This window comes from Argiope bruennichi, chromosome 9 (assembly GCF_947563725.1).
Source record: "Argiope bruennichi chromosome 9, qqArgBrue1.1, whole genome shotgun sequence".
In the NCBI taxonomy this organism is placed as follows: domain Eukaryota; kingdom Metazoa; phylum Arthropoda; class Arachnida; order Araneae; family Araneidae; genus Argiope; species Argiope bruennichi.
In genome coordinates this window covers 113,536,485-113,563,145 of record NC_079159.1, presented here as the reverse complement: position 1 = coordinate 113,563,145, position 26,661 = coordinate 113,536,485, and the positions used below count along the sequence as shown (strand labels likewise).

General features: G+C 30.4%; 1 protein-coding gene across 1 annotated transcript; it reads left to right on the top strand.

Annotated features, from left to right (window-relative positions):
* The first annotated feature begins 2,440 nt into the window (after window positions 1-2,440).
* LOC129985059 (acid-sensing ion channel 1-like) lies at window positions 2,441-25,501 on the top strand. Its single transcript, XM_056094982.1, has 12 exons — window positions 2,441-2,700; window positions 5,164-5,233; window positions 5,341-5,465; window positions 7,487-7,608; window positions 10,610-10,770; window positions 16,302-16,397; window positions 18,751-18,859; window positions 19,733-19,802; window positions 20,989-21,037; window positions 21,142-21,194; window positions 24,461-24,536; window positions 25,325-25,501. Exons 1-12 carry the CDS (start codon window positions 2,441-2,443, stop codon window positions 25,499-25,501), a joined length of 1,368 nt encoding a protein of 455 aa, XP_055950957.1.
* Window positions 25,502-26,661: the final 1,160 nt, after the last annotated feature.

Genomic DNA, 26,661 nt, shown 5'->3' with positions numbered 1-26,661 from the left:
TTTTTAAATTCTGTTTTTAAGTTCATTATGCATAGTCTGTAATAATGTTTTGAAACGTTATGATGGAATTCAAAGTCATCCAACAAACGTTATATCCATACTTTTAAATTTTGATGCAGGTTTTGCACTTCCTCTTTTATTTCATGATGTAGAAACTTTATAATTTGCAGTTAATCGATTTTACTGAATTCATGCTTTACTGTAGTAACAAGATGAAATTTTTTAAAAAAATGCTCTCTATATAAATCATTTAACAATCTAAAAAGTCAATAATTTGGATGAACAAGCTGGTCGCCAAAAGCGGCTAGTATCTGAAAAACTCTTGGAGCAGGGCCATGGAAAACACGATTTTTCACAACCGATAATTTACATTTGTATCGTCCAAAATAATTAAGAGGAAAAACAAATATAACAAACTGCTACAAGGGTGTATCTCATTGAAAAGCGTTCATACTCTTTAGAATTGAGAAAATGAGACACGCAATAAAACACATGCACACCAATAAACAAAATGTGACTAAGTCTATAGTTAAATTTTAGCTAATTTTTATTAAAGCAACAATTCTGTTCTGTAAAACTGAAAAACGATCTGTCTTTCTTCTACTCAATAATGACTTTGAATTTTTAATGATGGCCTTGAACTATTTCCTTGTATGGATATGTGTCAAAACAAGTATGAAACGTTGTGAATATGGCATGCTTTGGATTAGTCAAATTTCCTTAAATTTTTATTACTCTCCATTATTTTTTTAAAATGCGCTCTCATTTTCCTTTTGTAGAAATACCAACAGTTGCCTTTTTATTGCATTAATAACAAAATTTGCTCGGTATTCCTAAATAAATTCAAGCTTTACTTTGATTCAACATGGAGCGTCTAAGTTTCCATTAAACCCTTTGTGAAGTGTATTAAAGTTTTCATTATTCAATGAATTCAATAAGACAGACATGCAGATTTGAAATAATTTTTTAAGAAAAGATTGAGCCGTTTGGAAGAATGTTGGGAGGCGCTTTCGGGGGGGGCGGGGGAATCACTGTGAGTCAGCAAAATATGTATATCAAATTTGTTTAGATGTGAATTTTACAGCTAAATAAAGTTCACAGTGATATTTACCAATTGTTATATTTTTAAATAATAACAGTAAGCGAAACTTATCTAAAAGACAAACTATATGAAATTAGTGGCAAATATGCAATTATTCTGCTTATATTTCGTGATATTTCATATGAATTAATATGAATTTATTCATTTTAAATGCTTCTCTAATTCTCAAACATTCTTTTTCAAATTATTACCAGTCTTTTCATTACTATTTCCAATTGCGACAACTTCTGACTCAAAGAAGAATAACTTCCACTTGGCAAGGTGAAAGGTAAAGGCAGATTTTTTATCGTCAATTTTCAATTTCCTTTCAATCTTTACACAAAAGCAATGAAATATTGCACTTTAAATAAATATTTCATAGCTATTTATGACTGTATTGATATCGCATAATGCAACATTTATAGAAAAATAATTATTTAACTTAATATGTATTGTCACATTTAAATGAAGTAAAAATCATAATCAAATACGGTAAAAAGGATTAAAATATGCGCAGTTTTGAAATTTCTAAACTAACCATTTTTGTAAGATTGATAAAATTGATTATTCTTAAATAATATTGCCAATAAATAATTCTACACCTTTATTTTTATTTAATTAGTTTTTTCTTTAAGCTATATAATTTTAGTTCACGTCTTTAAACAATTTATAACTAAGAAAAGAAAGTAAACATAAGTTTTACTTATTTAAATGTGGTTATACAGATCATTTTAAAAACAGTTAAAGCTAGAGGTTTAAAATTATGCTTCATCCCATATGTGTGTGATTTGATTCCATTGTTATGATCTTTTAATTTTAATTAAAAAAGGCTTTATCAATAATATGAGTAGTTGTGCGAACTTCTTATCTAATTTATAACATTCCTCCCTTTTTAAATATCACAATTTACATTACAACTAGCAAATTTTGTTAACCAACTTGTTCGCCAAAAATGCTAACTTTTCTGGCTATTTAATACTGAATACATTTATTAAAATTTCACCAGAATATTTAATGAAGCATATAAATTAAATCGAATCATTCTACAAAAAATTGCAACTCTGGCAAATTAAAATGTGTGCTAGACAGATACCTTAAGATCAATGTACTGTTTCTAAAGTCGCATTATTTTGTATTGCAACCTTAAAAGCTATTTGTTATGATATCGATAGCCATTCAGGATAATAGATCGTTGGCGAGTTTTTAGTTTATTAGCATGATCTTGGCGAGAATCCATGCATTAATTTCGAAATCTTAACGAAAAGTGTATACGGTACAGCCAAAATTACATTACATTTCAATGATATTTTTTTACAGTATTTTATGTTACCATGATAAATATTCTGTTACAGAATGAAAATGGATCTGAGGTCAAAGTCTTCACATCATGGCAAGACCCATCGTAAGAAGCAGCACAAGCTCGAATATCTGTGCCGTGACAAAAACGTATGGATTCGCTCACTGTATATCACAGGGTTCATCGGCTTTTTCTCTGGTTGCTTGTACCAGAGTTGGTCGTTTTTGAATATATACTTCAAGTACCCCACGACCATGGAAGTGAGTGTGGAGCAGGCGCCACTTCTTCTGTTTCCAGCTGTTACGCTCTGCAACGGAAATAGGTAAGTACAAAAAAAGTGTAAATATAAAAATCTTACGTTTGTAAAGTACTTATTGCTTAAACGAGTTAATCTACATTCATGTGAAACGCCGCAAATTTCAGTGCCGGTTCAATTACGTTTTGGTATATAAAGTGTGGAGAAAGTATTGTAATAGTTAAAAAATTCGAAGTCTCTTCGAATCTCCATCTTTTAGACTTCTCTAAAATCGGAAAAAAAAGAAAGAAAAAAACAATCTCTTCACTTACGACAAAGATAACTCAAAAATGCTTTGAGCAAAACGGATGAAATTTGGTATGCTATCTTTCAACCAAATTTATAAATTTCTTTGAAATTTTGAGTAAAATCTATTCAGAGGAAGCCTGTCTGTGAAGCTGTTAAATTCGGTGCATAGATTTAACGTTTATATTGTAGACACCTGTCAAATTTTGAGCTAAATCCAACAATAGTTTGGCCACTTGTTGGTCTGTGCCTTCAGAAGCATGAAAACGCGGTAACTCAAAAGCGTAATGACTTGAATATATAAAATTTGAAATTGTATTTTGTAACTACAAATGTAGTTTTATGTCAAATTTTAGTTTCAATCATTTGGTAAAAAGCTCGTCTAAAACCAAATTCATATTTATTAAAGATTGTGCGAAAACATTTTGGGAGACCATTCCCATTGTTTCTAAATTTGTGGTGAATAGCTTATAAGCCAGTTAACAGCTACGCTACCCGAGCAATTGCTTTTGTATCGTGGTCATGTTACTGGGCTGTGAATCACAAGGTCCCAGGTTCTCTCCTTGCTCAACCCAATCCGCCACAAATTCACTGTGCATTTTGCAAGAGAAAACAAGCATTATATCACAGTTCATCGTAAGATTATGGGCAGCTAGATGTCAAATTATCCACGTAGTTCATCATGTGATTGTGACGTCAAGTGAATTCATTCTATTCTAACCAGGTAAAAATAATGCTAAATATTCGAATCCGGAATATTTTGGAAGTTGCCTTTTTTGAAGAGATTGTGGTGGCCTGGTGGTGTAATCTCGACTCTCGGACAGGAGACTTCTAATCTGATTTCACCTTATAAATGTTTCATGTCCAATCCATTTAGCCAACTATCCTACTGTTTGCATAGTGTGGCAATTAGAAAAAAGTGAGCGACCTCAGTTATCTTTGTCGTCACATAACTGCAGTTTAAGATCACGTCAATCTTACGATAGCTCTAGCATTCATTTGAAATGGGACGTTGATATAGCTTAAAGCATCTGACTACATTCGGGATGATCTTTTTATGAAAAATTATTTTATCTTTCATTTTTCTAGCTGGCAAAAGAGGTTTTGGAGTCGAAAGGCTTTAATATGGGAAAAAAAAAAAAAACAATCGCTCTTCTGAAAGTCGAGGATTGCGCAATAGAATTGTAACGTTATCATTCCAAACCACTTCAAACCAAATTTTCGCAAAAAAAAAAAAAAAAAAAAAAAAATGCTCCCGAGAAAACGTTTTGGAGCTCTAACGATTCTGAAAGGAAAATAACCATCTTTTTCTAAATACCGATGCATGTGTAATCTGACAGTCACGTGACTGGTTTCAAACAGGTTTAAACGGGTTAATGACTTAAATTAATTAAGACAAACAATGACTTTAAATAATAATAATAATAATAATAATATATATATATATATATATATATATATATATATATATATATATGTATGTAAACATAATTTTTTAAACAGAATCGTGGAATCGTGGCCGAAGACAGAGAAAACATTTTGAATTTTTAACTTTGTTTTATTCTATTCCGGGAGGCATGATTTATGTACAAGCAGAAGCGATGAGCACATCAACGCAGAACTACACAAGAGCGAAACGACAAAAAGCTAATGGAAGATTTATCCCCATGATTATATACTGTGAGATTTTGATAGGGATTTCTTTACACGTGTTGATTTTGGCAAGGGGATTATAGGGATCTTTTAAAAGAAGCTCGACAAATTTTTATCCCTTCACTCTGAGTGTGGGAACTTGTCGATATCAGCAATTTTACAGAGTTTCCGTTGCATTAATTAAATAAAAAAGGTGGAATTGGATCAGGAAATAAGAGAATATTTTGGAATGAAATTAATATGGGCTGAATTAAGATAAAACTTTGGAAATTAATTAGGATTAAATTTAATATATATATATATATATATATATATATATATATATATATATATATATATATATATATATATATATATATATATATATATATATATATATATATATATATATATATATATATATATATATATATATATATATATATATATATATATATATATATATATTCTTTTGGATGTTTTTCTTTTCTGCAGAAAGAGTGAAATATAATTGATAGCATTTCAATGAAGATATCTTAGAACCATAACCCTAATAAATATTGTATCATTTCAAATTATTTTACAAAATTATGGAAATTTCTTTTTTAATAGAGTTCGCCAGGATTTATGGTGTAGTCTTGACCAGGACATTTGCCATCAAAGGCCAAACGAAACCACAGAAGTGAGTTTAATAGCCATAAAAATAAATAAATAAAGTGATTGAGATTATTTTATCTTATTTTTAATGCTTTGCGTTGACTTAAAAAAAAAACCGATTTCTCCCAATAGAATTACATCACAAGAATGCAAGACACTTATAAATATTTAAACCGAAGTATCAGAATCTTCATGGGCCATACAAGAGAAAAATTCATCAAATCTTGTCAGTTTGAAGACAGAACCTGCGACGGCTTGTAAGTATGGATTTAATTTGTATATTAATTGTCTAAAAAATTTTAAGAATCACCATTCTAATATCAAATGGAACATTTTTACTTTCTCGTATGCTAAGTATAGAGAAAATCTTTTAAGAATTTGAACCTATGATTTAATGAATATCGTGTTTTAAATTTCCCTGAGTATGAAAAATACATTTTTTGGAATTATGTCTGTCTGCCTGTGACAAAGATAACTAAAAAAGGCTTTGAGCTAGACAGATAAAATTTGGTATGTGGTCATTGCACCAATCTTATAGATTTTTATCAAATTTTGAGCAAAATTTCTACAAAAGAAGTCTATCTGTACAGTTGTTCCAATATAGGTTAACACGATAACTAAAAAACAAGGGAAACTAGATAGATAAAATTATATGCACATTTAACATCTATATTATAGATACTTATCAGATTTTGAGCCAAATCCAACAAGGTTTAGCATAGGTTTGTACTTTCATAGGCATGTAAACGTGATAAACCCAATGACTCAAGTATATCAAATTTTATAAGAGATTTTGTGACTACAATTGTTGCTACATTTCCATTATACCGTCGCAAATCTCGCCAAGCAGACTTTTTGGCGACAGCACACAGTCGCCGAAACAATTCACATCAAGCAAAAGGTTACCAGCGGCGATATTCCGTTTGGCGTTGGTTGCATTATTATTGGCGACTTTATCGTCTGCGCCGGTATAATGGAAAAGTATCCAATTGCAGTTCTGCGTCAAATTTTGATCTCAGTTGATTGGGAAAAAACGTGTCTAAGACACAAATTCAATTTCCGGATGCTGTTAACCGCATGCCAGGGGTTGCCAAAAAATAAAAGAACTTGCCAAGAATCTTGTGATAAATTCTTTAAAAATGCCAAATTCATGTCAAAAATGAATATTCTGTAACTATTGTACTCCAATACATGCAAGACAGTCTTTTAGCCAAGGTTCACAGCCAAAGTTTGTGAGAGGTGGTAGTTGTTAAAGTACGCTAAAAAGTTTTGTGATGATCACTCCTTATTTTTATGAAGATTTATTTTTGTTGATTTCCTTATTGTTTAGAGAGTTCATAAATTTCCAATGATGCATCTTTTTTCTTCTTCGCAAACTTTCATAATAATTGTTGAACTAATTGTTCTAATTGTTGAATTTCTTAAAGTCAAAATATATTCTACAATGATGTAATTTTTTTAGATTCTAGAATTGCATTATAGAATGGTTTTTTTATACGAAAATCCTCTATATTTTTTACCCTCCTCTCCTTTTTTTTTTTTTTTTTTTTTTGCTAAGAAAAATCCTTATTTAATAATCTTAATTCGAATTAATAATTTGAAAGCATTATGATACTCAAGGTTTTGATGTTGTTTGATTCGATAGTTTACATCAATTATTTATATTTGTACTCTTATTCATATACAAATATAATATATTATAATATTTAGCAATATTTTTTACTTGAATTAAGGGCATACATTTACAAATAATTGAAATATTAATTAACAGGAATAAGTCAACTTATGTAAAACTAAAGGTGATTTAATATATAATTATATTTGATATGAAATGTCATCTTAATTAAAATTTCTATAAAATATAATAAATTAGTGTATAATCTAGGGTTCAATTTTTATTTCATTTTTTTCATTGCAAATGAGCATTATTTTTATTAAAATAATCTATTTCTTGAATATAAAAAGCTTTATTTTATTTTAGATTTAATAAAAAAAAATTTTTTTATTCTAAATGCTGACTTTATCGAATTCATATTCTATTGGAAACTGTCAAGATATATTGAAAGGTTGTTTCCAAACCCAAATAAATCAACTTTTTAAATAAATTATTTGTTTTATTTGATAACCCTTAACGTTTTTTCAAATTTCTAACATTTTCCAGGCAAAAGGAATATCATATAACTTTTGTCATTAACAGAAATTAATATCTTGAGGTACCTGCAATAACTTCAATAAAAATTCCTTTCAACTAAATAAACAATTTTTCATCCATCTTTAGAATTGGGCAGTACTTTAATTACGAGTACACAAACTGCTTCACCATCAATGCCCGCTGGGAGAATCGGAGTGGCAAACCCTTTAGTGCCAGCATGTTCAGGCCTAGGAGTGGAAGATCTTCAGGTAAGTAGCATTACAATGTTTTCAGTAAACAAAATTTTCAACGAGATTAGCAACCTTTTAAGAGGAAGGAGTGAAATGTGCTCTTCCCAACAACTTAAAATCATTCAAAAATCATAAATATACAGAGTTCTCCCTAAAGACTTTCAAAGAAACGACAGCTATAGTCACAAAATTGGTATCTTGGTGTAGTAAAATTATTGTCTTCTGCGCAAAGTGATCTAACGGTGGCATCTAATAGTAATATTCCCAATTTGTATTTTTAGCTAAAATTGGTCAAAGTTACATGATAAAGAAAGCAAGGTGCGAAGTTGTAGAAAATTATTGAGTGATTTTTAGTGTGAGAAGATACTTTGTGCACATTATTATTAAAAAAGAGAATTCAGGAAACGCACTTTACTTAAATATAGAATGATTTATATTAAATGGGACAAAAAGGATAGCATAGTTGGAATTCTGTAGTTGATTGACGTAGCTGAAACAAGTTTATTCTGGCAACAGCGAAAATTTTTCCAGTTGTAAAATCGCCGCTAGTGGCCGCTAGGAGAAATCATTCGCCGCCATGATCATTAACAAAATGTTGTCATCTATATAAAAAAAAGTCTTCTGTGGTTTTGAACATCGTGTATCGTCGTTCAAAGAGCGCTTCATACGATATTTGGCACCGCATCATCACAACACTAAACCATGAGTGAAGCTATATCTATACTTATAATAAAGCTCAATGTGTGTGTGTGTGTGTGTTGGCGCTCTACAGGCCAGGTCATTTGACATAAAGCTACCAAATTTGGTACATGTATACCTTAGAGGTCGGGAATGTGCACCTGGGGTCCCTTTTCTGGAAATTTTAATTATTAATTAAAAACTAACTTTCCCGCCAAAAAAATCTTCCATTTTCCCCACCGCCAAATGAGTAAGGCTTCAGTTTTATTTTCTCCCAACAGTAATGAGGCTAGGGTTAAAAATTTTCGGCCGATTATTTCAAACGATTCTGTTTATATTCTTAATGTTGTATGCATTTAAAATTAAAGATTGTTAATTAATCCATGTTTCAGATTCATTCTGAAGTACTTTTGAATTAAAATAACACAGAATAAAGGAAATTAAAAATGTCTAATCTGCATAGCGTTACCCCAACTGGCGTAGAATAATTCACGCATTTGCGTTATCGTAACTGGCGAAGAAAATTCACGCTTGCGCATTGTGTTCTGATTGTTGCCATGACAACAATTATCAACGGATGATTTAAATTATTTTTAGGTTAGTTGCATGCTTTTGTAAGTAAATTGTATTTATGTCAATTATATATTTTTTGTAAATGCTTATAGTTTTAAGTACATCATTTTTTAAGTAGTTTTTTTTAACCTGTTTTCAATGATTTAAATTATTTTTAGGTTCGTTGTATGCTTTTGTAATTAAATTGTATTTATGTTAGTTATATATTTTTTTTTGTATATGCTTATAGTTTTAAGTACATCGTTTTTTAAGTAGTTTTTTTAAACCTGTTTTAGACCGATTATTTTAAACGATTCATTTTATTTTCTTAGCGTTTGATGCATTTAAAATGAAACATTGTTAATGAATCGATCTGTTCATGATGAATCTGAAAATTTTTTGTTGACAAATTCTTGAGATATTTCATAAATTAAGAAAGATATTCTTTAGGGACCATAAAATTTAAACGCTCATTGACTCTGTTATCAGTAATCATATTATTAAGAAAAATGCTTTGTTTCAGTAAAACATATTATTATATTAATTGCAGATTAATCATTTTCCTTTTAATTTAAAGCATAAATTCTACAGGAGGTAACAGAAAATGAGAGAGATACATATTACGTTATGACGGAAGGCCTTTATAATATTATGAGTGAATTATATGACTCTCAAAATTTGAAATTTTAAAATATTTTGATGAAGAATCTATTAAAGTTGGAATTGCTTAAAATGTTTAATGGTACGACCGGATTTTAACCACTTGCTTGGCGCAATTTTTAAAAATCGCCAACAACGGTCTTGCGAAATGTTCAAAAGCAAAGGAGCAGATGTTAAAATTATAGTGCATAATAAAGATTGCCAGCTTTGGCGCGTTATCGCAACTTGGCGAAGAAGGGGGTTAAACTCCGGTTTAACCTATTTAATTCTGAAAATTTAAACGAACATTAAGATTGGCGAACCGGCTGGTCGCCAAAGGCGGCTAGTATATATATATATGCGAAGTCTTAAAAATCAACCTGTCGTGCGAATGCAAAACTGAATGTTCCTCAAACAACGATTTGACGTTATTATAGAGATGTGGCACTGGAATAATACATGGATATTGGCCATTTCCCCAGAAGGGTACACATAGAACAGCTATAGAAACTTAAATAATCGAAGCTTCATAATAAATTTTATTTATCAAAATAAATAAATTACAGCGTTCACAGGCGTGCATTATTTTTGTCCCATTCAATACACATCATCCTTTATTTATTAAAGGATAGATTTCTTTCACAGCAGCCTTAATGGGCACCAAAATATTTGACTTTTCTGTAAATATTTAAAGTCATCTATGAAACATTTTACATTTTCAGGTTTTCAATTTTATTTGGATGATAAGAAGTAATTTATTTTTCTGTTTTTCACTTCAAGCATCCAAATCATAATGAAAACATTATAACAACTATTATCTAGATTTCTATCACTCCATCTGTTAACCGAGGCGGTATCAGAAAATAAAACTGCGTTTTTTTTTTTTTTTTCTTTCTAATAAAGTCAAAGAATTTTTTCAAAAGTGTCTCGGAGTTAGCATTGACTGTGTAAGACGATTCCTAGAAACTTTCCGTTCTTATTCCTCCCGTTGCTGTAATTCCCTTTGGGAAAGAGAAATGCCAGCCCAGGTGACATCCTCGTCATCTGACTAAGATTAAAAATTACGATGTCCGTCTCAAAATAGCCCTCAGGTTGTTTTCGAACGGAACCTTATTATAACTAAACTAAACAAAATTCTGCTTTTATTCAGAATTGTCTATAATGCTGGATTTGGAGAAAGATAAATACAGTCCGATGAATCCAGTCGTCAGAGCTCGGATGACTATACACGCAGCAGATACGATTCCAAATCCCCAGTATGATGGCGTGAGCCTTCAGCCCGGTTTCACATATAACTATGGAATCAGAGAAGTAAGATATTTTCTATTTTCTTCACCTAGCGACTCTCTTCTTCCTAATGTTTGTGACCAATAATATGTGCGACCTTCTGTTTTCATTAAAGTGACCACAGCTAATAAAGTTCAGTTTTGGGACACTATATATACACGAAAGAAATATAATGTCAAGCACAAAAAATATCTATAAAAATATATAGCAACAACAAAAAATAAATGAATAAAAATAAAAGTCCGAAAATAAGATGGAGTATAGAAGAAAAAGACGTTAGGTACCTAAAGAGCAAGACATACGAATAAACGAAGGGGAGGGAGAGGGAATTATAAAACACGAGCGGTACGAATATGTAAAATGCTGGAATTTGATGAATTCGGCGAAAATAAATCATAAACTAATAAATCATAAAGTCGAAACAAACAGTTGGAAATAAAACAGGTTATTGAAATCAGCGCGTCAATTGCGTTGATCAAGCATGATTGAAAAAAAAGGGAGGAGGGGAGTGCCACAATTAGAGGTTGGTGTCGAAGGTAAGAAAGGTGGTATATCGTACACAGTACACTCCCGAATATGAGGCTTAATGTGGCGGAAGGACTGGTCGGATAACAAAAAAAAAGAAAGCAGGATAAGCCTGAATTCTGTGAATTCATTTCTTTACCCACCAATACCAGAAGACAAAGTTTTCATACCGCAACTCACTGTTAAAATATGTATTTTCTCACTTCTTATTGAGTACTACGCCCTCCATTTATCTCAATGTGAATGCAGCCGCTGCCCGTTGAATCATAGCAGCAGTTGCTGGTAACGCATCGAGTTAAAATTTTTGTCTCTGTACTGATAGTTTATATATTGCACTGCACGCTTCAAGAATTTATTAGAGAAAAAGTAAGTAAAAGGGTATAAACTGTTCTCGTTTTGAAATAAATTCTCTAAACTTAACTTAAGTGCCCAACTTAAATGCAGGAAACATAAACAAAACATTAACGTAAATCGTAGACACTAATTCTGATTCAAACCGATTTTATTTCTCAATGATAAATGATTACACAGATATGAAAAGTTAACCCTAAGATAAGAGTCGCAACTTACAGTTTTTAGGTTTTGAGAAAGTCCTTACTTAATAGATGACTTAATAGACGCCTTGCATTCCTTATTTAATTACGATAAAAGAAAACTAGGCCGGATAGTACAGAAGCCGAATAATCGCGAACCGAATACTCGGGAATGTACTGTATTTAGAAACTGAATATCATGAAATGCTACATCTTTTCCAAAAAGACAATAATGATAGCGTGATTGGAAAGGCCACTACCGTTCGTTGGAATAGACGGTATTTATTTCGTGGAATTATTGGAATAGACGGCATGATATTTCGTATATTTAGCAACTGGAATAGATCGGGACCTCCGAGAAAGCAATATTTTTTGTAGGATGTATTTTAGATTTATGCATAATGAAGTGTCACTCTTTAGCAAATAAAAGATTTGATTTCAGTTGCTGTCAATTAATTAAATTTCAAATTAATTAACCGAAAAAAGTACCAACAGAAAAATTGTTGTAACCCGACCGAAGAAGCTGATATCACTAACATACTTTGAAACCCTTAAAAAGATAAGAAATCTCGACTCAGAAGTTTTGTGGCATTCATCGTAAGATTCCGACTGTGAGGGATGAACCTGTTTTACTTCAGTGCTCTCTTAATGGTGGACAATGGAATTAAAAGAGATCCAAAAGAATCTTATATGCTATTTTACTGTGAAGAATTTAGGGAAGTTCAAAATTGATGATATTATAATATAACCGGAAAAATATCAGTGAAAGGTTTAAAATAAAACGACTCATTTTTGTTTTAATGAATCTTAGGTAAATTCTATGTACAGAAAACGCTCACGTGCGTCGCACAGAATCGCTCTTATTATATACTAGCCGCTTTTGGCGACTAGTTTGCTCGCATAGATTTCTGAGTCTTTAAACTGTTAATTATTAATATGGGATGCTTTTCTTTAAAAAAAATTTCCTCTGTAATTTGATATGATTAAAACACATGAATTCGATTAAAATAGTTTAATGCAAATTAAAAAATGTATATGTTAAGAATTAAAAACAGAAGTGAAAATGCTATCACTGATTTAATAATAAGCAAAAGCACATGCTTGAGTGGTTTGATGGAAGGTTTGAAATCCTTCATAGTATTTAAAAACATTGTTTCAAATTGTATATCAAATTGAATTAAAAATATTATCAAAGTTAAATGAAAAAATGTTCTAAAATGAAATTTATGTAATTAAAAAAGTAATTTTTTTAGTCTTAAAATAATACAAAAAGCATTTTTATAAAATAATTTATTTTAAAAGATATGAGTATGAAATTCCGCTGGCAAGTCATAACGATTACGGCTAGACTTAAGATTAATATACGGCCGCCAAAATTAAAACATTTTGGAGCGATTGTTCGCCAAATATAGTCATCACAATTTTTATTGCACTTTTAAATACCACTTATTAACATTTCTGGCATACACTCAGGATTGCAGACTTTTAGAGAGTTTTCGAACGATTAGCACAATTTTGACGTACTTGGCGGGAAATCGTATCTTAATCTTAAGCCTTACCATGATTACTTATCTGACAGCAGTAACCTACAGTCGCTACAAGCCAAACTCGGACACCACAGGAAAAAAACTTGCTCTGCCAAAATATTTTAGCTAAAATGAATTAGAAAAAAAAAAAAAACTAAAAGATTTTTTTGACAGTGAATGTATTGTACAACTGAAAACAAAGTCAAATAGTGCCATTCATAAATTATAATTAAAAATTTAGTCATAAAATTATAATTTGTGAAATAGAGTCCGTTAGCCAAACTCGGACATCTGACAAGTAAGCACAAAATAATTACAACTTATTGGGTAAAAATTACTTCCACTTTTACGATTAATGTTATAATTCTTCAGGGGAAGTTTCCAATTGTGTTATTTTCATTTATTGTGGAATTAAATAATAATTTAATTAAAATATCAGGGCAAAGTGGCCAAACGAGTATTGAGTTAAGAAAATTGATTATTAAGCATGCTGAAAATGGAAAGTAAGTGCTAGAAATATCAGAGATTACCCACAAAAGTCATTCAACGTTTAATGACATCATAAAATGCTTACAAACCAATAATCAGGTAGAAAATATGCCTAAGCCAGCCCACAATAAGATTTTCAAAGAAGCAGATGATCGATATTTAATCAGAAAAGTAAAAGCAAATCCATTACTTAGTACACCATACCCATCTATTATTGCTAAAAAGGAATTAGGAAAAAAATTTAGCCCATGAACAATATAAAAATGTGCACCATAAGGGAGATCTCAATGGGGGAAAAATCAGATAAAAGCTTTTCATAAGAAAGCGAAATCAGACTAAGAGTTAAATTTGCAAAATGAGGACTTATATTCGCAAGGAACATGAAAACAATGATTTTTCTTATTGGAAAAATGTCTTATTTACTGGTGAGAGCAAATTCGTCATTTTTGGACCCGATGGCAAGCCTTGCGTCTGGAGAAAATCGAAGGAGAAATTTCGCACAAAAAAATTTGTAAGCAACTGTGAAGCATGGTGGCGGATCAGTATTGGTCAGTGGCTCGAATTCAACTACTGGATGAGGAACCCTGTATTTTATTGAAGGAAGAATGGATCATAATGTATACCTCGACATTTTAAAGAAAAATTTTCGATAATGTGTACTGAAACTTTCTCTTGCCAACAACTGGCGATTTTATCAGGATAATGATTCGAAACATAATGCTTATCGAGTGCGTTCCTTATATAATTGTTCTCTCGTCATGGACACTCCGCCCGAAGGCCCCGATATATATTCCATCGAAAATTTATTGAAATACCTGAAGAAAAAAGTCTGGAAACACACCATTTCCTGTAAAGATGAATTGAAAAAAGTATTTTTGCAGGAATAAAAAAATATTGAAATTAATTTTTGTGAAAAAATTAATTTATGCCTAAGTGTCTTAAAATGGTTATAAAAACAAGGACTTACATATAAAACAATTATTCATTTGAAATATTTACTAGTTTTTAAAATTTTCTTATCCGTCCGAGTTTGGCTTGTGCATTATTTTTTTCTTTTCTTTTGCTTTTTGCCATAATTTCTGGTTAAAATGAATTAATTTTTAATTTCTGTTATTTGCTTTTATAATTGCAATAAATATGCTATTGAAAATTCATTTAATTAAATTTCTTATCATTTTTAATTTACAAATTTTGATTGTATATCTTTTCTTTGATGTCCGAGTTTGGCTTGGAGCGACTGTATATTTGTGTAAGATTGAACTTTTCGTTTGAAGTATATTTCTTGATTTCTTTTATATCTTCTTTTCTCTGACTGAATGCCCTCTTTGGTGACATGGTGAATTATCTTCAGAATACGTCTAATAATATTTTGCAGCTCCATTAATTAGCTAAGCGAAGCGTTTGATTCAATACAGCTATAAACAATAACTGTTAATAAATGAAGTAATCTGAAATGCACATGATGTTTTGTTTATAATTGACTGTTGCTATTCGACAATTAGTAATAAGCTCGATTTCTGTGTCACGTACAGTAGCGATATATATATATATATATATAGATTGCCGAATGGCAACAGTCAAATGAAAGCAAATTGCTGTATGAGCATTTCAGAATGCTTCCTTGAATGTTCATAAAATTATATTTAATTTAATGCTTTGCTAATAAAGGAAATTTTAAAATATTATTAGAAATGATTCTAATAATCACTCAGAGGAAAAAAATATAAAAGAAATCCATAAACAAGCCTCAAAGTCTAATCTAACGCAAAAATAGGTTTAACCAATGCCAGTTAATAATCACGATGAATTTCCCATGGAAATTGATGGTCACATCTTCCAAAACTCTTGTCACAAAAAAAAAAAAAAAAAAAAAAAAAAAGGTTTTTACTTTATTTAGAAACTCAAAAATAATTACTTTTACTTTTTTAATCATATAAATTTTATTTCTGACAATGTTTTCTCTATTTTTTCATAATTTTTCAATGTAATACACAATACGCAGCAATTTATTCCCAATGTTATGAGGAAATTAAATTCAGCCAACTAAATATCCAATTGCGTGCTTTTTCCAATGTTAAAACTAAGATTTTTTTTAAAATATTTTTTGAGACATACTTTTATTTTTTTTCCAAATAACACTTTTATAACACTTAGTAGTAGTAGTAGTTAGAAGTAGGTTTTTGCTTTCATTTTTATTTCACAGTACATACACTTTTTAAAATTTGCATGCGATATAATTTACTTTGATTTATTCATTTAAATTCATTTGTTTTTTTCTGGTCTTATTAAATAACAAGGTAAAAATTTTTATAAATATATTCTCTCCAAATTAATATTTAACAGCTGGTCACCAAAAGTGGTTAGAATAGAAAAAATTCTAATTTTTCAGAAAAATGTCCTCTATAACCCAAAATAGAATTGTCTTACTGTAAATAATATTGGGATGCACTGTAAAACAATGAAAAATTACTTTATTTTCCAGAATATTGTGCATGTGTTACCATATCCATACCAGACGAACTGTAAAAATTATTCCCAGCTGAAAGAAATTCGCACCCGCTCGAAACAGACTCAAGAGGTACGTATAAAATTATTCCAAATATTGTATTTGAATCATTAGCATTTTTTAAAAGGCTCCAGCTTATTCTGAACTTAAATCCAAACACTGCAAATTAAACTGGTACTATGAGATAGAAGCCCATTTTCCGGACTAATTTGGAATATCTTGTCATATAAGTAACAATAAAGGCAGTGGCGGATCAAGAGCTCAGAAACCGGCTGTGCTACAAAAACTATTTCTCAAATGAAAGCAATTGAAATAAAAACAGCTTTGCTATTAAATTGTTCGAAAATTTCAACTGCAGTTGACTGATTAGCCTGAAGAAAGGAACACGCTTCAACAAATAGAAATACACCCAAACTCCTGCAAACTTGAGTGCGTCACAGTCTCGTTCTTTCTTTTTTTTACAACAAACAATGAGTATCTTGTCACATAGACATCCATTATTTGCTGGAATTTTATTGGAAATTAATTGCAAATTGCATTCATGCACTAAAATACGGTTTCGATATCTCTTTTAAAATGTAATTGCAGATGATTAAAGTTGGGAAAGAGAATACTTCAAAAGATGAATTTTAAAAATTAAATACTTTCTAATTCATTTAAATTTAAATAAAATCGCTTTATAAGTTACTCGATATTGTAATATTTTTCAAACCAAAAGAAAATATTGATCAATTTAATGTAAAAATAGCTGTTAAAAGCAATCCTTTAATAATAAATAAAATTTATTTTTTTATTTTAAAATCCATTGTTTCCTGCCAAATAGCAATCCTTGTATGTAGTATAATCACGCGAGTTCGCAAATTGTACAGACTAAGTCTATGGCAAAGGATACCGACGTGCTCTGATTGGTTTACGCCTTGGCATGTTTTTGGCAATATTTTGCACTCATAATAGTGTGGTTTTCGCTTATTTGGCTGAAACCTTGTACCTTTCATTAGTTTTATGGAAGATACGAGTGAATGCCAAAAAGATGCCAAGGCTTAAACCAATCAGAGCACGTCAATATCCTTTGCCATAGACTTAGTCTGTACAATTTGCGAATTCGCTATAATCACTACATAGCTACATTAATCGATTAACTAGTAATTAAGTTTTGAAAATATTATACGAGGTTATTGCCACTCAAAATACATACATGAATATAATTTGAAAATTCCAGCAAAATAAGAAGTGCGTGAAAAATCGATTACAAATTTCCTTTTTATAATCTTAAAATAAATACAGTGAAATAAACAATTTTAAAAATTGAGACATCTCAGACATCTAATCATTTTATATATATGTGTTACCGTTAAAATGTATGATTCAGTTATTTCATAGAATAACAAAGTATTTCATGAAATAAATAGACAAGTCAGTTAAAGTATATAATAGATGAAAAATTTCCTGCTTTACCTAGTTATTCTATGAAATAACTATTGATAGACCGTTAAAGTGTAAAATAAAGAATTTCAAAGTTATTTTATAAATTAATTGAACATAAAAAGCAAAAATCTCCCGAAAAATACAATTTATCCCTATTGCGGCTGATTAATTGATAAATAGTAATAAATAATACACCATCTAAACCACAAATTATAATAAATTATAATACATAAATATACCGTCTAAATTCTATATCTCAAAGCAATGGAATGAAGCGTACAAACACACACACACACACACACACACACACACACGTACGTCACTACAAAGCAGCTATAAGTGGTTCAAAACTGACTAAAAACAGTTAGAACTGGTTCAAAAAAACTTTTGCGTGCCGTATTTTATACTTTAACGATAAAATAATCATTATTCTATCGAATACCTCGTTAAATCATAGAATTCAATAATTTTATATACTTTAACTGATTTGTCTAGTTATTTCATGAAATGTCTAATTATTCTAGAAAAAAACGGCCTTCACATTTTAACGGTAACATACGCATTCTACAGTGGTATAAATATTTCTGAAAATTGAAAGCTGACCAATATATTATTTCTCAGCAGATCTTTAACAAATTATTTTTGAATGATTTTTATTTTTTAAAAATATTATTTTTTGTGCCGTCTAGTTTTAAAAAAAAAGATAGGAGGACGATTTCATTATCTTTCTCTAAATATCATACTCATACATAGTAATAATTGGGAAATTGAATTCCTGAAACGGGAACTTTCTTTCAAAAATTATACCTAATTAAATTTTTTTGTGTGTACTTGCAAGTAAAAAACGGCACATTTATTTCTAAACCGGAAGATCATCTTGATTCAAATAAAGATTCAAAAATCTGAACTTTCCCAACAAATTCGTAAATTTTGATTCAAATCATAAGATAAAGTTCAAAATTTTTTTTATATAATTTCGTTTTTGTGTATTTCTTTTCAGGGATGCATGTCGGAATGTTGCGTAAGATTGCATGTCAAGTACTGCAACTGCACTGTTCATAGATTATCGCTCATTTATGACATCAGAACTTGCTGGAAAACAGAAGAAGGTAAGAGTTACCTTTACAAAATCCACTCAAGAAGTGATGTATATAATGCAGGATATCAATAGATTAAAAAAATGCTCTAAAAGCGCGTTTTTATTACAGTATTATAATAATAAACTTATTTTGTAATCTAAATATAGCGATCAAAACAAAACATGAACATGTGAGGATGAGTATGGGTATGTTTTTAACAAATGAGATTTTTAATTACATATATAATAGATTTAATTCTAAATAAATAAGTCGAAACTTCCTCTTTTCATTACATTTGTGGGAGCATAATATCTTAATAGTTTTGCTTAGATCCTTTCAGTTTATCACCCTTTTGTTTTGACATACTTAAGTCTAATTTTTAAAAAATTCTAATTTTTAGAACAATCATAAAAGGGTTTTTAAAATTATGTTTATAAAAAAATATTTTCTGTTTTTTAGAAACGAATAAAAGCTTATTTGCAAATTTTTTTTTATCGTTTCATTCAGTCTTATTTTAATTATTTTCTGCTTCATAACCTTTAGCATATTTCAGAATCCACTATTATGAATATAAGGAAAGAGACAAAAAGGAAATATTCTATATTTGAAGTACTTTCTACTTTTTAGTTTCTGATTTATCAATCCTTGTCATAAATATTATAAAATCTTGAAAGCATTTTTTTTTTTCCAAATTACGATAGGAATCAAAATTTTATTACATTTAATTGTTTAATTAGTAATTAAATTCTGAAATCCTTGAAATAGTGCATTTCATCAAAATTATAGAACTGTATAAAATTTAGATTTCTAGTTCATAGAACCATGAATAAAAGTCAGTAATAAAATTTTATATTTTACTTACATTCAACGACTGTTCTTAACTTATTTAAATATCTTTTTCAGAACAGTGCTTAAAAAATCACGATCAGATTGCTAAAGATCTCTGCTATCCGGAGTGCAGAATGCCTTGCACGTAAGCGTTTCTTTTGTTTCATTGTCCATTGTTTAATTTTATTAGTAATTTCTACACAGATATTAAATTTGTATCGAGATTTTTCTCCCAGACCGGAAAGTGGCGCATTTGAAATATACAGACTTGTTTTCGCGAAAAATCCATTTTATATACATGGACCTGAAGTTAATTAAATCCATAAAAAAGTGAAATGTCCTCCTACTGGTATGACAGGGAGGTCTGAAGTGGGAAGAAAAATGCTAGCTTATATGTCGTTACCTGATCACGATTCAAAATCAACAGGTCTACCTCAAAATAACTCATATAACTTCAAAGACTAAAAGAGCTTTCAAATCGTTAAGCTTCTAAGGCGAAAGTATTTAATACTTCGAATTTCAGAAGATGTGGTTTTTGAACGTCCTTTTTGTGGATGTAATTTCGGATGAAAGCCGATTCGAGATATGTCTTACCATTGAGAACATTCACTCAAGACTGGCTAGCTCCAAACCTATGAGTCGTTCCGTGTCTCATCTATTCTTAGAATTCATTTTAATTAAAATCGAACAGTTTTGTTATTTTTCTTAAATACTATTGCATAACTTCACAGATAAGAAAAGAAAATAATATGTCCACCATTTTTAAGAAATTATTCTCTAAATATGTAGTTTAACACACACACACACACGCGCGCGCGCACGCACGCACGCACGCACACACACATATATATTAGCTGTTTTCTGGCCAAAGAGAGAAGACACTTTGAACACCTCCATCCCTGGAGGCATACTTTATGCACAAGTAAGATGGGACGAGATACATCAGTCCACAACAAAAGAGAAGAGCAAAAGAGGGAAAGTGAGAACGAAATTTTTTTCCTCGTTGGTTTTATTCTATGAGATTCTAATAAGGGATTCTTTGACACTTGTAGACATAGGAAAGGGAAATATAGGTATCTTTTAAAAGAATTTGCTTAAAATGACAGATTTTTATCCCTTCACATGGAGCTTGAGAACCGCTGATTTTACAGTTTTCTAGAGCGCATGTAGCATTAATTAAATAAGTATATATGCTAATTTTAAAAATTTTATTTCCGCTATTTTGGATAATTTTGGAAAATGTTTTTGTAGCGCAAAGGAATACTTCTTACTTGCAGTTTTTAAATGACTCTTGATAATAAATATTTACCACCTTTTTTTTTTTTTCATAGGAAAATTACTTACGCATACATTTCTGTGGACTCATTTACATTGCAACAGGTAATATTATATAACAAATATCAATAACAGATTAATCTCTTTTGTTTTACAAAAATATAATTTGAAAATTTGAATTCAATAATATTTTACACTTTTATTTGCAGGGCGCTTGTTATGACGTAGATATGTTTAATCGAACACTTTCTAAAAAAGATAAGTAAGATATTTTTGTGTGTGTGTGAGTATGTGTGTGTGTATAATCTATACATGAATCTAAAACAGAATGCTACAGTTAACAAAAGAAAATAGAATATAAAATAGTCAAAAATAAAAATTTGCAGAGGCACAGAAAACTGACTCGCGAAAAAACTTTTTTAATGATGTTTAGAAAAAAATTTAAATTCAATAAATAATTAAGAAATTAATTATATAATACCAAAAGAAATTTATTTTATTACTTCTCAGTATACGTAAATAATGCTTGTTATAATATAAAAAATATCCGACTTTGAAACATTAACGACTTTTACATTTTGGAACTCTTCTAAGCTCGAAAAATAGATTTTTGAATTCATATCTCTGTGACTGGGAACTATGATGCTCAGAAACTTAACAAAATCGATGGGTGAAACTTATTATATGGTTTTTATCATCAGAAATATAGATATATATATGGAATTTTCCTCCACATTTTAACACAGTTGATTTCTATAGTCTGTCTATTCTTACACAAATCAACGTAATAATTCACAAACGAGAAAAATCAAATTAATAAATTCGCTTCAAATTGACTACCATGTTCATCAATAATTTAGCAATCAATAGATTTTCTGTCCGTACACATGTGAACCGACAACTCGAAGGCACAAGAAATCAAAGGTGTAGATTTTGTGACGTATATTTGTTTGAATTTCACACTAACATCATAGACCTTTTTTCAAATTTTACACCAAATCCATTAACTGGACTGTCTGTCAGCCTATCTATGTAAGTTCGTGTGAAAGTGATTAACAAAAACACAGGTCAAAGAAAAGAGATTAAAAATCAGGCATATTCATTTCTCTTGATTATAAATTGTTTATATTAAAAAGCACAAAATGAATCATAGTGCGGAAATATACAAAAAACTGGAGGAGAGAATGTTAATTTTTAACCACCCGATCTTGATAATTAATTTTAATTACAATCTAGCTAACTTCCCTAAACCAAAAGCTCAAATTAGTGTTGTATTTGAAATACATGTCTTTCTACACACCTTCCTTTTTCTGAAAACAAATGATACCTCAAGATGATAGTACTGTTACGGAATTTACCTCTTCCGTCGGTCGGGGTTCTTTTAGGATTTGATGGTCGATGCTGAAATAAACAGTCCTTTAGTAGAAAACAACAACGACGTTTATTAAACACGAAGACACTAACACAGAGACGACGAATACACAGACGACAACTATATACAGCTGAGACGAACACAGGACAGCACACTACAGCAAACAGTAGCTTACAAGTCGTAAATGGTAGTAATAACAGCCACAGCACATAAAGCGGCCAGACAGAATTCAGCAGAAGAGGGAATCTTCGTAGATTCACTCTACGCTCACGTAGGTCTCTCCAAACGGCTGAAATCCTCCACTATCTCCTCGCTTTAGCTGTATCCAGCAGCCGACGCACTACTACACGACTGGCTACTTCTCAGACGACACGACGCTGCTTCCGCAATAAACACAAGGACTCAGCACACAGCTCAGTTCAGCACTCGCTTGAGCTCCACACAACGCTGGCACTTCGCCGGACTATACTGTCGTTGCTTCGCTATCCTCTCCACGACTCGTTACTTGTTTACGACTCCGATTCCAGTTCCAATTCATTGCAGCTTGAGACTGCCGGCCTTTTATAGTTCCCGGGAGGCGGGCAGGACTAGCGAGAAGGTTTTGGACGTATTTCAGTTGTTATTAGATGGATCGTTAAAATTCTCGAAGTTTCCAGCATTATCTATTTTGTCACCAAGTCGCCAAGCTCTGAGATCACGGACGCGGCACCCAACAGGGCTCACCGTAAAACGGTCTTTCTTACGATGACACTATTCGTGATGGGAAGCAAAATTATAGGTTTGTAACAGTACTTACAAAGTCACATCGTCAGTGAATAATGCAATCTGCATCTCTAAAACGTATTTCATCCCATTTTAGAGGTGTAGAAAGATTCAAATGAAATTATTATATAATTTTGTTTTTAAATATATATGGTGATCATAAAGAAAATTTATCGATATGTGGATCCTTAGGCAGTTGCTCCGTTCAACCAATCAAAAGAAAGCACCAGATATTGTAATTTCAAGGTATGTGCTCGAAGATATATGAACAATAACAATGGAAGATTAGAGCTCCAGGAAAGTATTTCGAAATTTTAAAATGGCATCATTAGTTTTTTCCCCCTATAACAAAATGATCAACTCATTAAAAATCATAACTAGCAGTGGAACGGTACATGTAGCTTAAAAATTGGTGGCTTAAGACTCATGTAAAGGACAGCGCTGTTAATAAACATCAATAGTGAGACGTCTAGGAAAAAAATATTATAAATTTTTTCACAAAACTATCTTTTAAAGCGATTATGAAGTGCAGGTGGTAAATTGTTACCGATCGTTATGAACTTTATGCAGTAAGTGGAACCTGCATACCTCTGCATTTAACTTCATTTGTCTTTCAAATCAGACAATTTTCATGGATTTGACATTTATACCTTACATTTTAGATAATGACAGAATTCGGAGATAGGTCGGGTGATCGTACTGGCATGTTACTTCGGGAAATCGTGCAGGAAAAGTTGCAGAACACGATTCTATTCGCCTAGAATGCTTTTACAGCACTTGTGGGGCACATGTCGCTACATATGAAGGAGTACCATCTTAGAACTATAGATATCTTTAAGAATATTTCACTGCCGCATTTCTATAATGACATAAACCCTCAACTGCACAGTGATTGTTTATAACGGAACGCATTTTTTTTAGACCTGGGAAGCCATCTCTTCAAAGAAATATGAATTCAGAATGATTGAGCTTATTATATTGTACCACACAGGCACTTTAAGTTTTTAGTTTTATTTGCGCCAAATTATGAGCCCTTTTTTTATATCTCCGATGCAAGCAGTACTTAAGAGTTTCCAATGTCATTGAAGCAGAAATATGCCTTATGGCCATAATAAAATTACAGACCTTGTGCTATCTTCTTCATACCAAATGAAGAATGAATTACGGCACGCATTTGCTTAACACCCCATTGCTTTTCATTATGGATAATTATAGAGTTTCTCTAGCTTCTGAAATCGAAACAAAAAATATGAAAAGGCATTTAATTTTGAAAACTTCTAATTTATTATTATTTTTTTAATTTCCTAATCTTTAAATGGGAGGGGATTTCTCTCTATTCTCCCTCCCATTGGGTATAGAAGTGTCTGATATCGACTTTTTTTTTTCTTTCTTAGAGACAATTTGATCTGTCTGAGAGTATATTACGCATCTGCAGATTCAGAAGTTTACAGGCATGTACCAAAATACAATGTAAGAATTTTCTTCCTATTCTTTAATCGCCAATTTTTAAAATGTCCTACAATCATTCCTTGTACAGAATTTACATGAAAAAATATCTATCGGTATGAAATAGGACTTCTTAAATTCTGAATCCCAACCACATGTTAAGGCACTAAAAACACTGATGGAATTGTTTATCATCTGATTCTGCATTTATAAGTGAATAATATATATATATATATATAAGCACAGCATAGAAATCTTCCAAATAAAATATATTTCACTATTCTCCTATTTTGTCATTAATTGACATTTTATCGCTTATTTGTGCGTATATCTGAGTCACGAAAGCACCTTTTGTTCAATAAGTGTACAAGCAGTTGAAAAAGTCAATTTAATCTCACGTTTTAGAAAGATATTAATGTGCTGTTGATATATTTTATCTTTTTATTATTATTATTATGTATCTGTTTTATTTATGTAACATGATTGCAGACTGCCTGACATCCACGCCTGTATACAATATTACCGAAGCAAATGTTCGGCTTAATAGATACTAACTAGATGAATATAATGAAATATAAAGGAACCTAACCAATTATATTTGATAAAGTGTTGATATCATCCTAATAAGGTTTCTAGAATAACTATTCTACTTTCTTGTTTTAATTACCTTTGGTTTGGTTGGTTAATATTGGCAACAAATTCAAAGAACACATTAAAGTAGATTTCAACCAGTGATTTTTACAGCCTGCTATCATTGCAATCACTATTATGTGTAACTATGTATACATATTATTTTAATCATGTCTTTAAAGGGTATTCAGGTATTCAGCATCATTGGTGGTTACATTGGATTATGGCTAGGTGTGTCATTATTAGATATCCATGGATCCATCGTGAATGGAATTTTCCTTTGCTGTGCAAAAAGAAAATCAAAAAAGAGCCTCGGAGAAAACAAAGTTCAAAACTCGAAGAGAAAAATGTCTAAGTAATAGTAAAATCAAACGAAAATTGAAGGAGTGCTTGCTTGTCAATTACTTCAATTTAAAATGTTTCTATAAACGATAATAAAAGATGTATTTGAATGCTGGTTTCTGATCCAACTCTGAAGGCTGATTTTTGTACATATAAAAAACTAAATAAATTTTACATTTGAAGCCAAGAAAGTGAATAATTTCTTAAGTATGATTATATTTTCTAAACCTTTACATTTAAGTAAATAAAAAAATTATAATTAAATTTTAAAGAAGAAGAATTTTTGAATCATTCATTAGCTTCATGCGTGTGTTTTATTAATTTTGTAAAAAAAAAAAAAAAAAATTATTCACATGTTTTCTTATACAGCAAGAAGCTTAAAAATTTTATTAAAATGAAAATTAGCTTTCAACATTTAAAAAATTCTTCACCTACTTTCTTCAAACAATTAGTATTAAATAAAGATGGCTCAAATGCAGTTATAAACAAGAAATATAGCATGCGAATGAGGATTACAATCTTTTCATCGATATCACGAGTGAATAGTTTCAAAATTTATAGAATCCAATTTTTTTTTTAAAAAACGAAGGTAAAAAAACAAATGACCAGTGAAATATATTTTAATTATTTGAAAATTCATTAAATGTAAGAACGAAATCAAATCATAACCATCTCATCCTTACTGTTTGAATTTTTTTTTTTTTTTTAATTCCTTTGCTTTTCAAAATAATTATTCATTTTTGTTTAATATTTTGCTTGATAATATAACTTCAGTTCTTGAGCAAAAACAGTTGAATTCTTTAGATATTTTATCATGAAAGTTATCTTTTAGAAATATCTGAATTAAATTTTTGAATTTTTGTTAAGATTCATTCAAAAGAAAAATTTTAAAAAGATAATTAAAAAACAATCATTTATACATCGATTTAATGCTTTATTTTAATATATATTTATGAACAAACAAGGAACTAGTGTCTAAAAATAGAGGAGAAGTATCTAAATTACACAGTCTTTCATATTTTGAAGGAAAAAAAAATTATTTTGATCGAGTTTTATACATTCCTTTATGAAACTGGATCCATTGCTATAATACCAAGAAAATAATTGGTAAAATCACATTGCTTAACCACTTAAGTTTCCAATCTATCATTATATTTCAAGGATTAATTTTTATTAT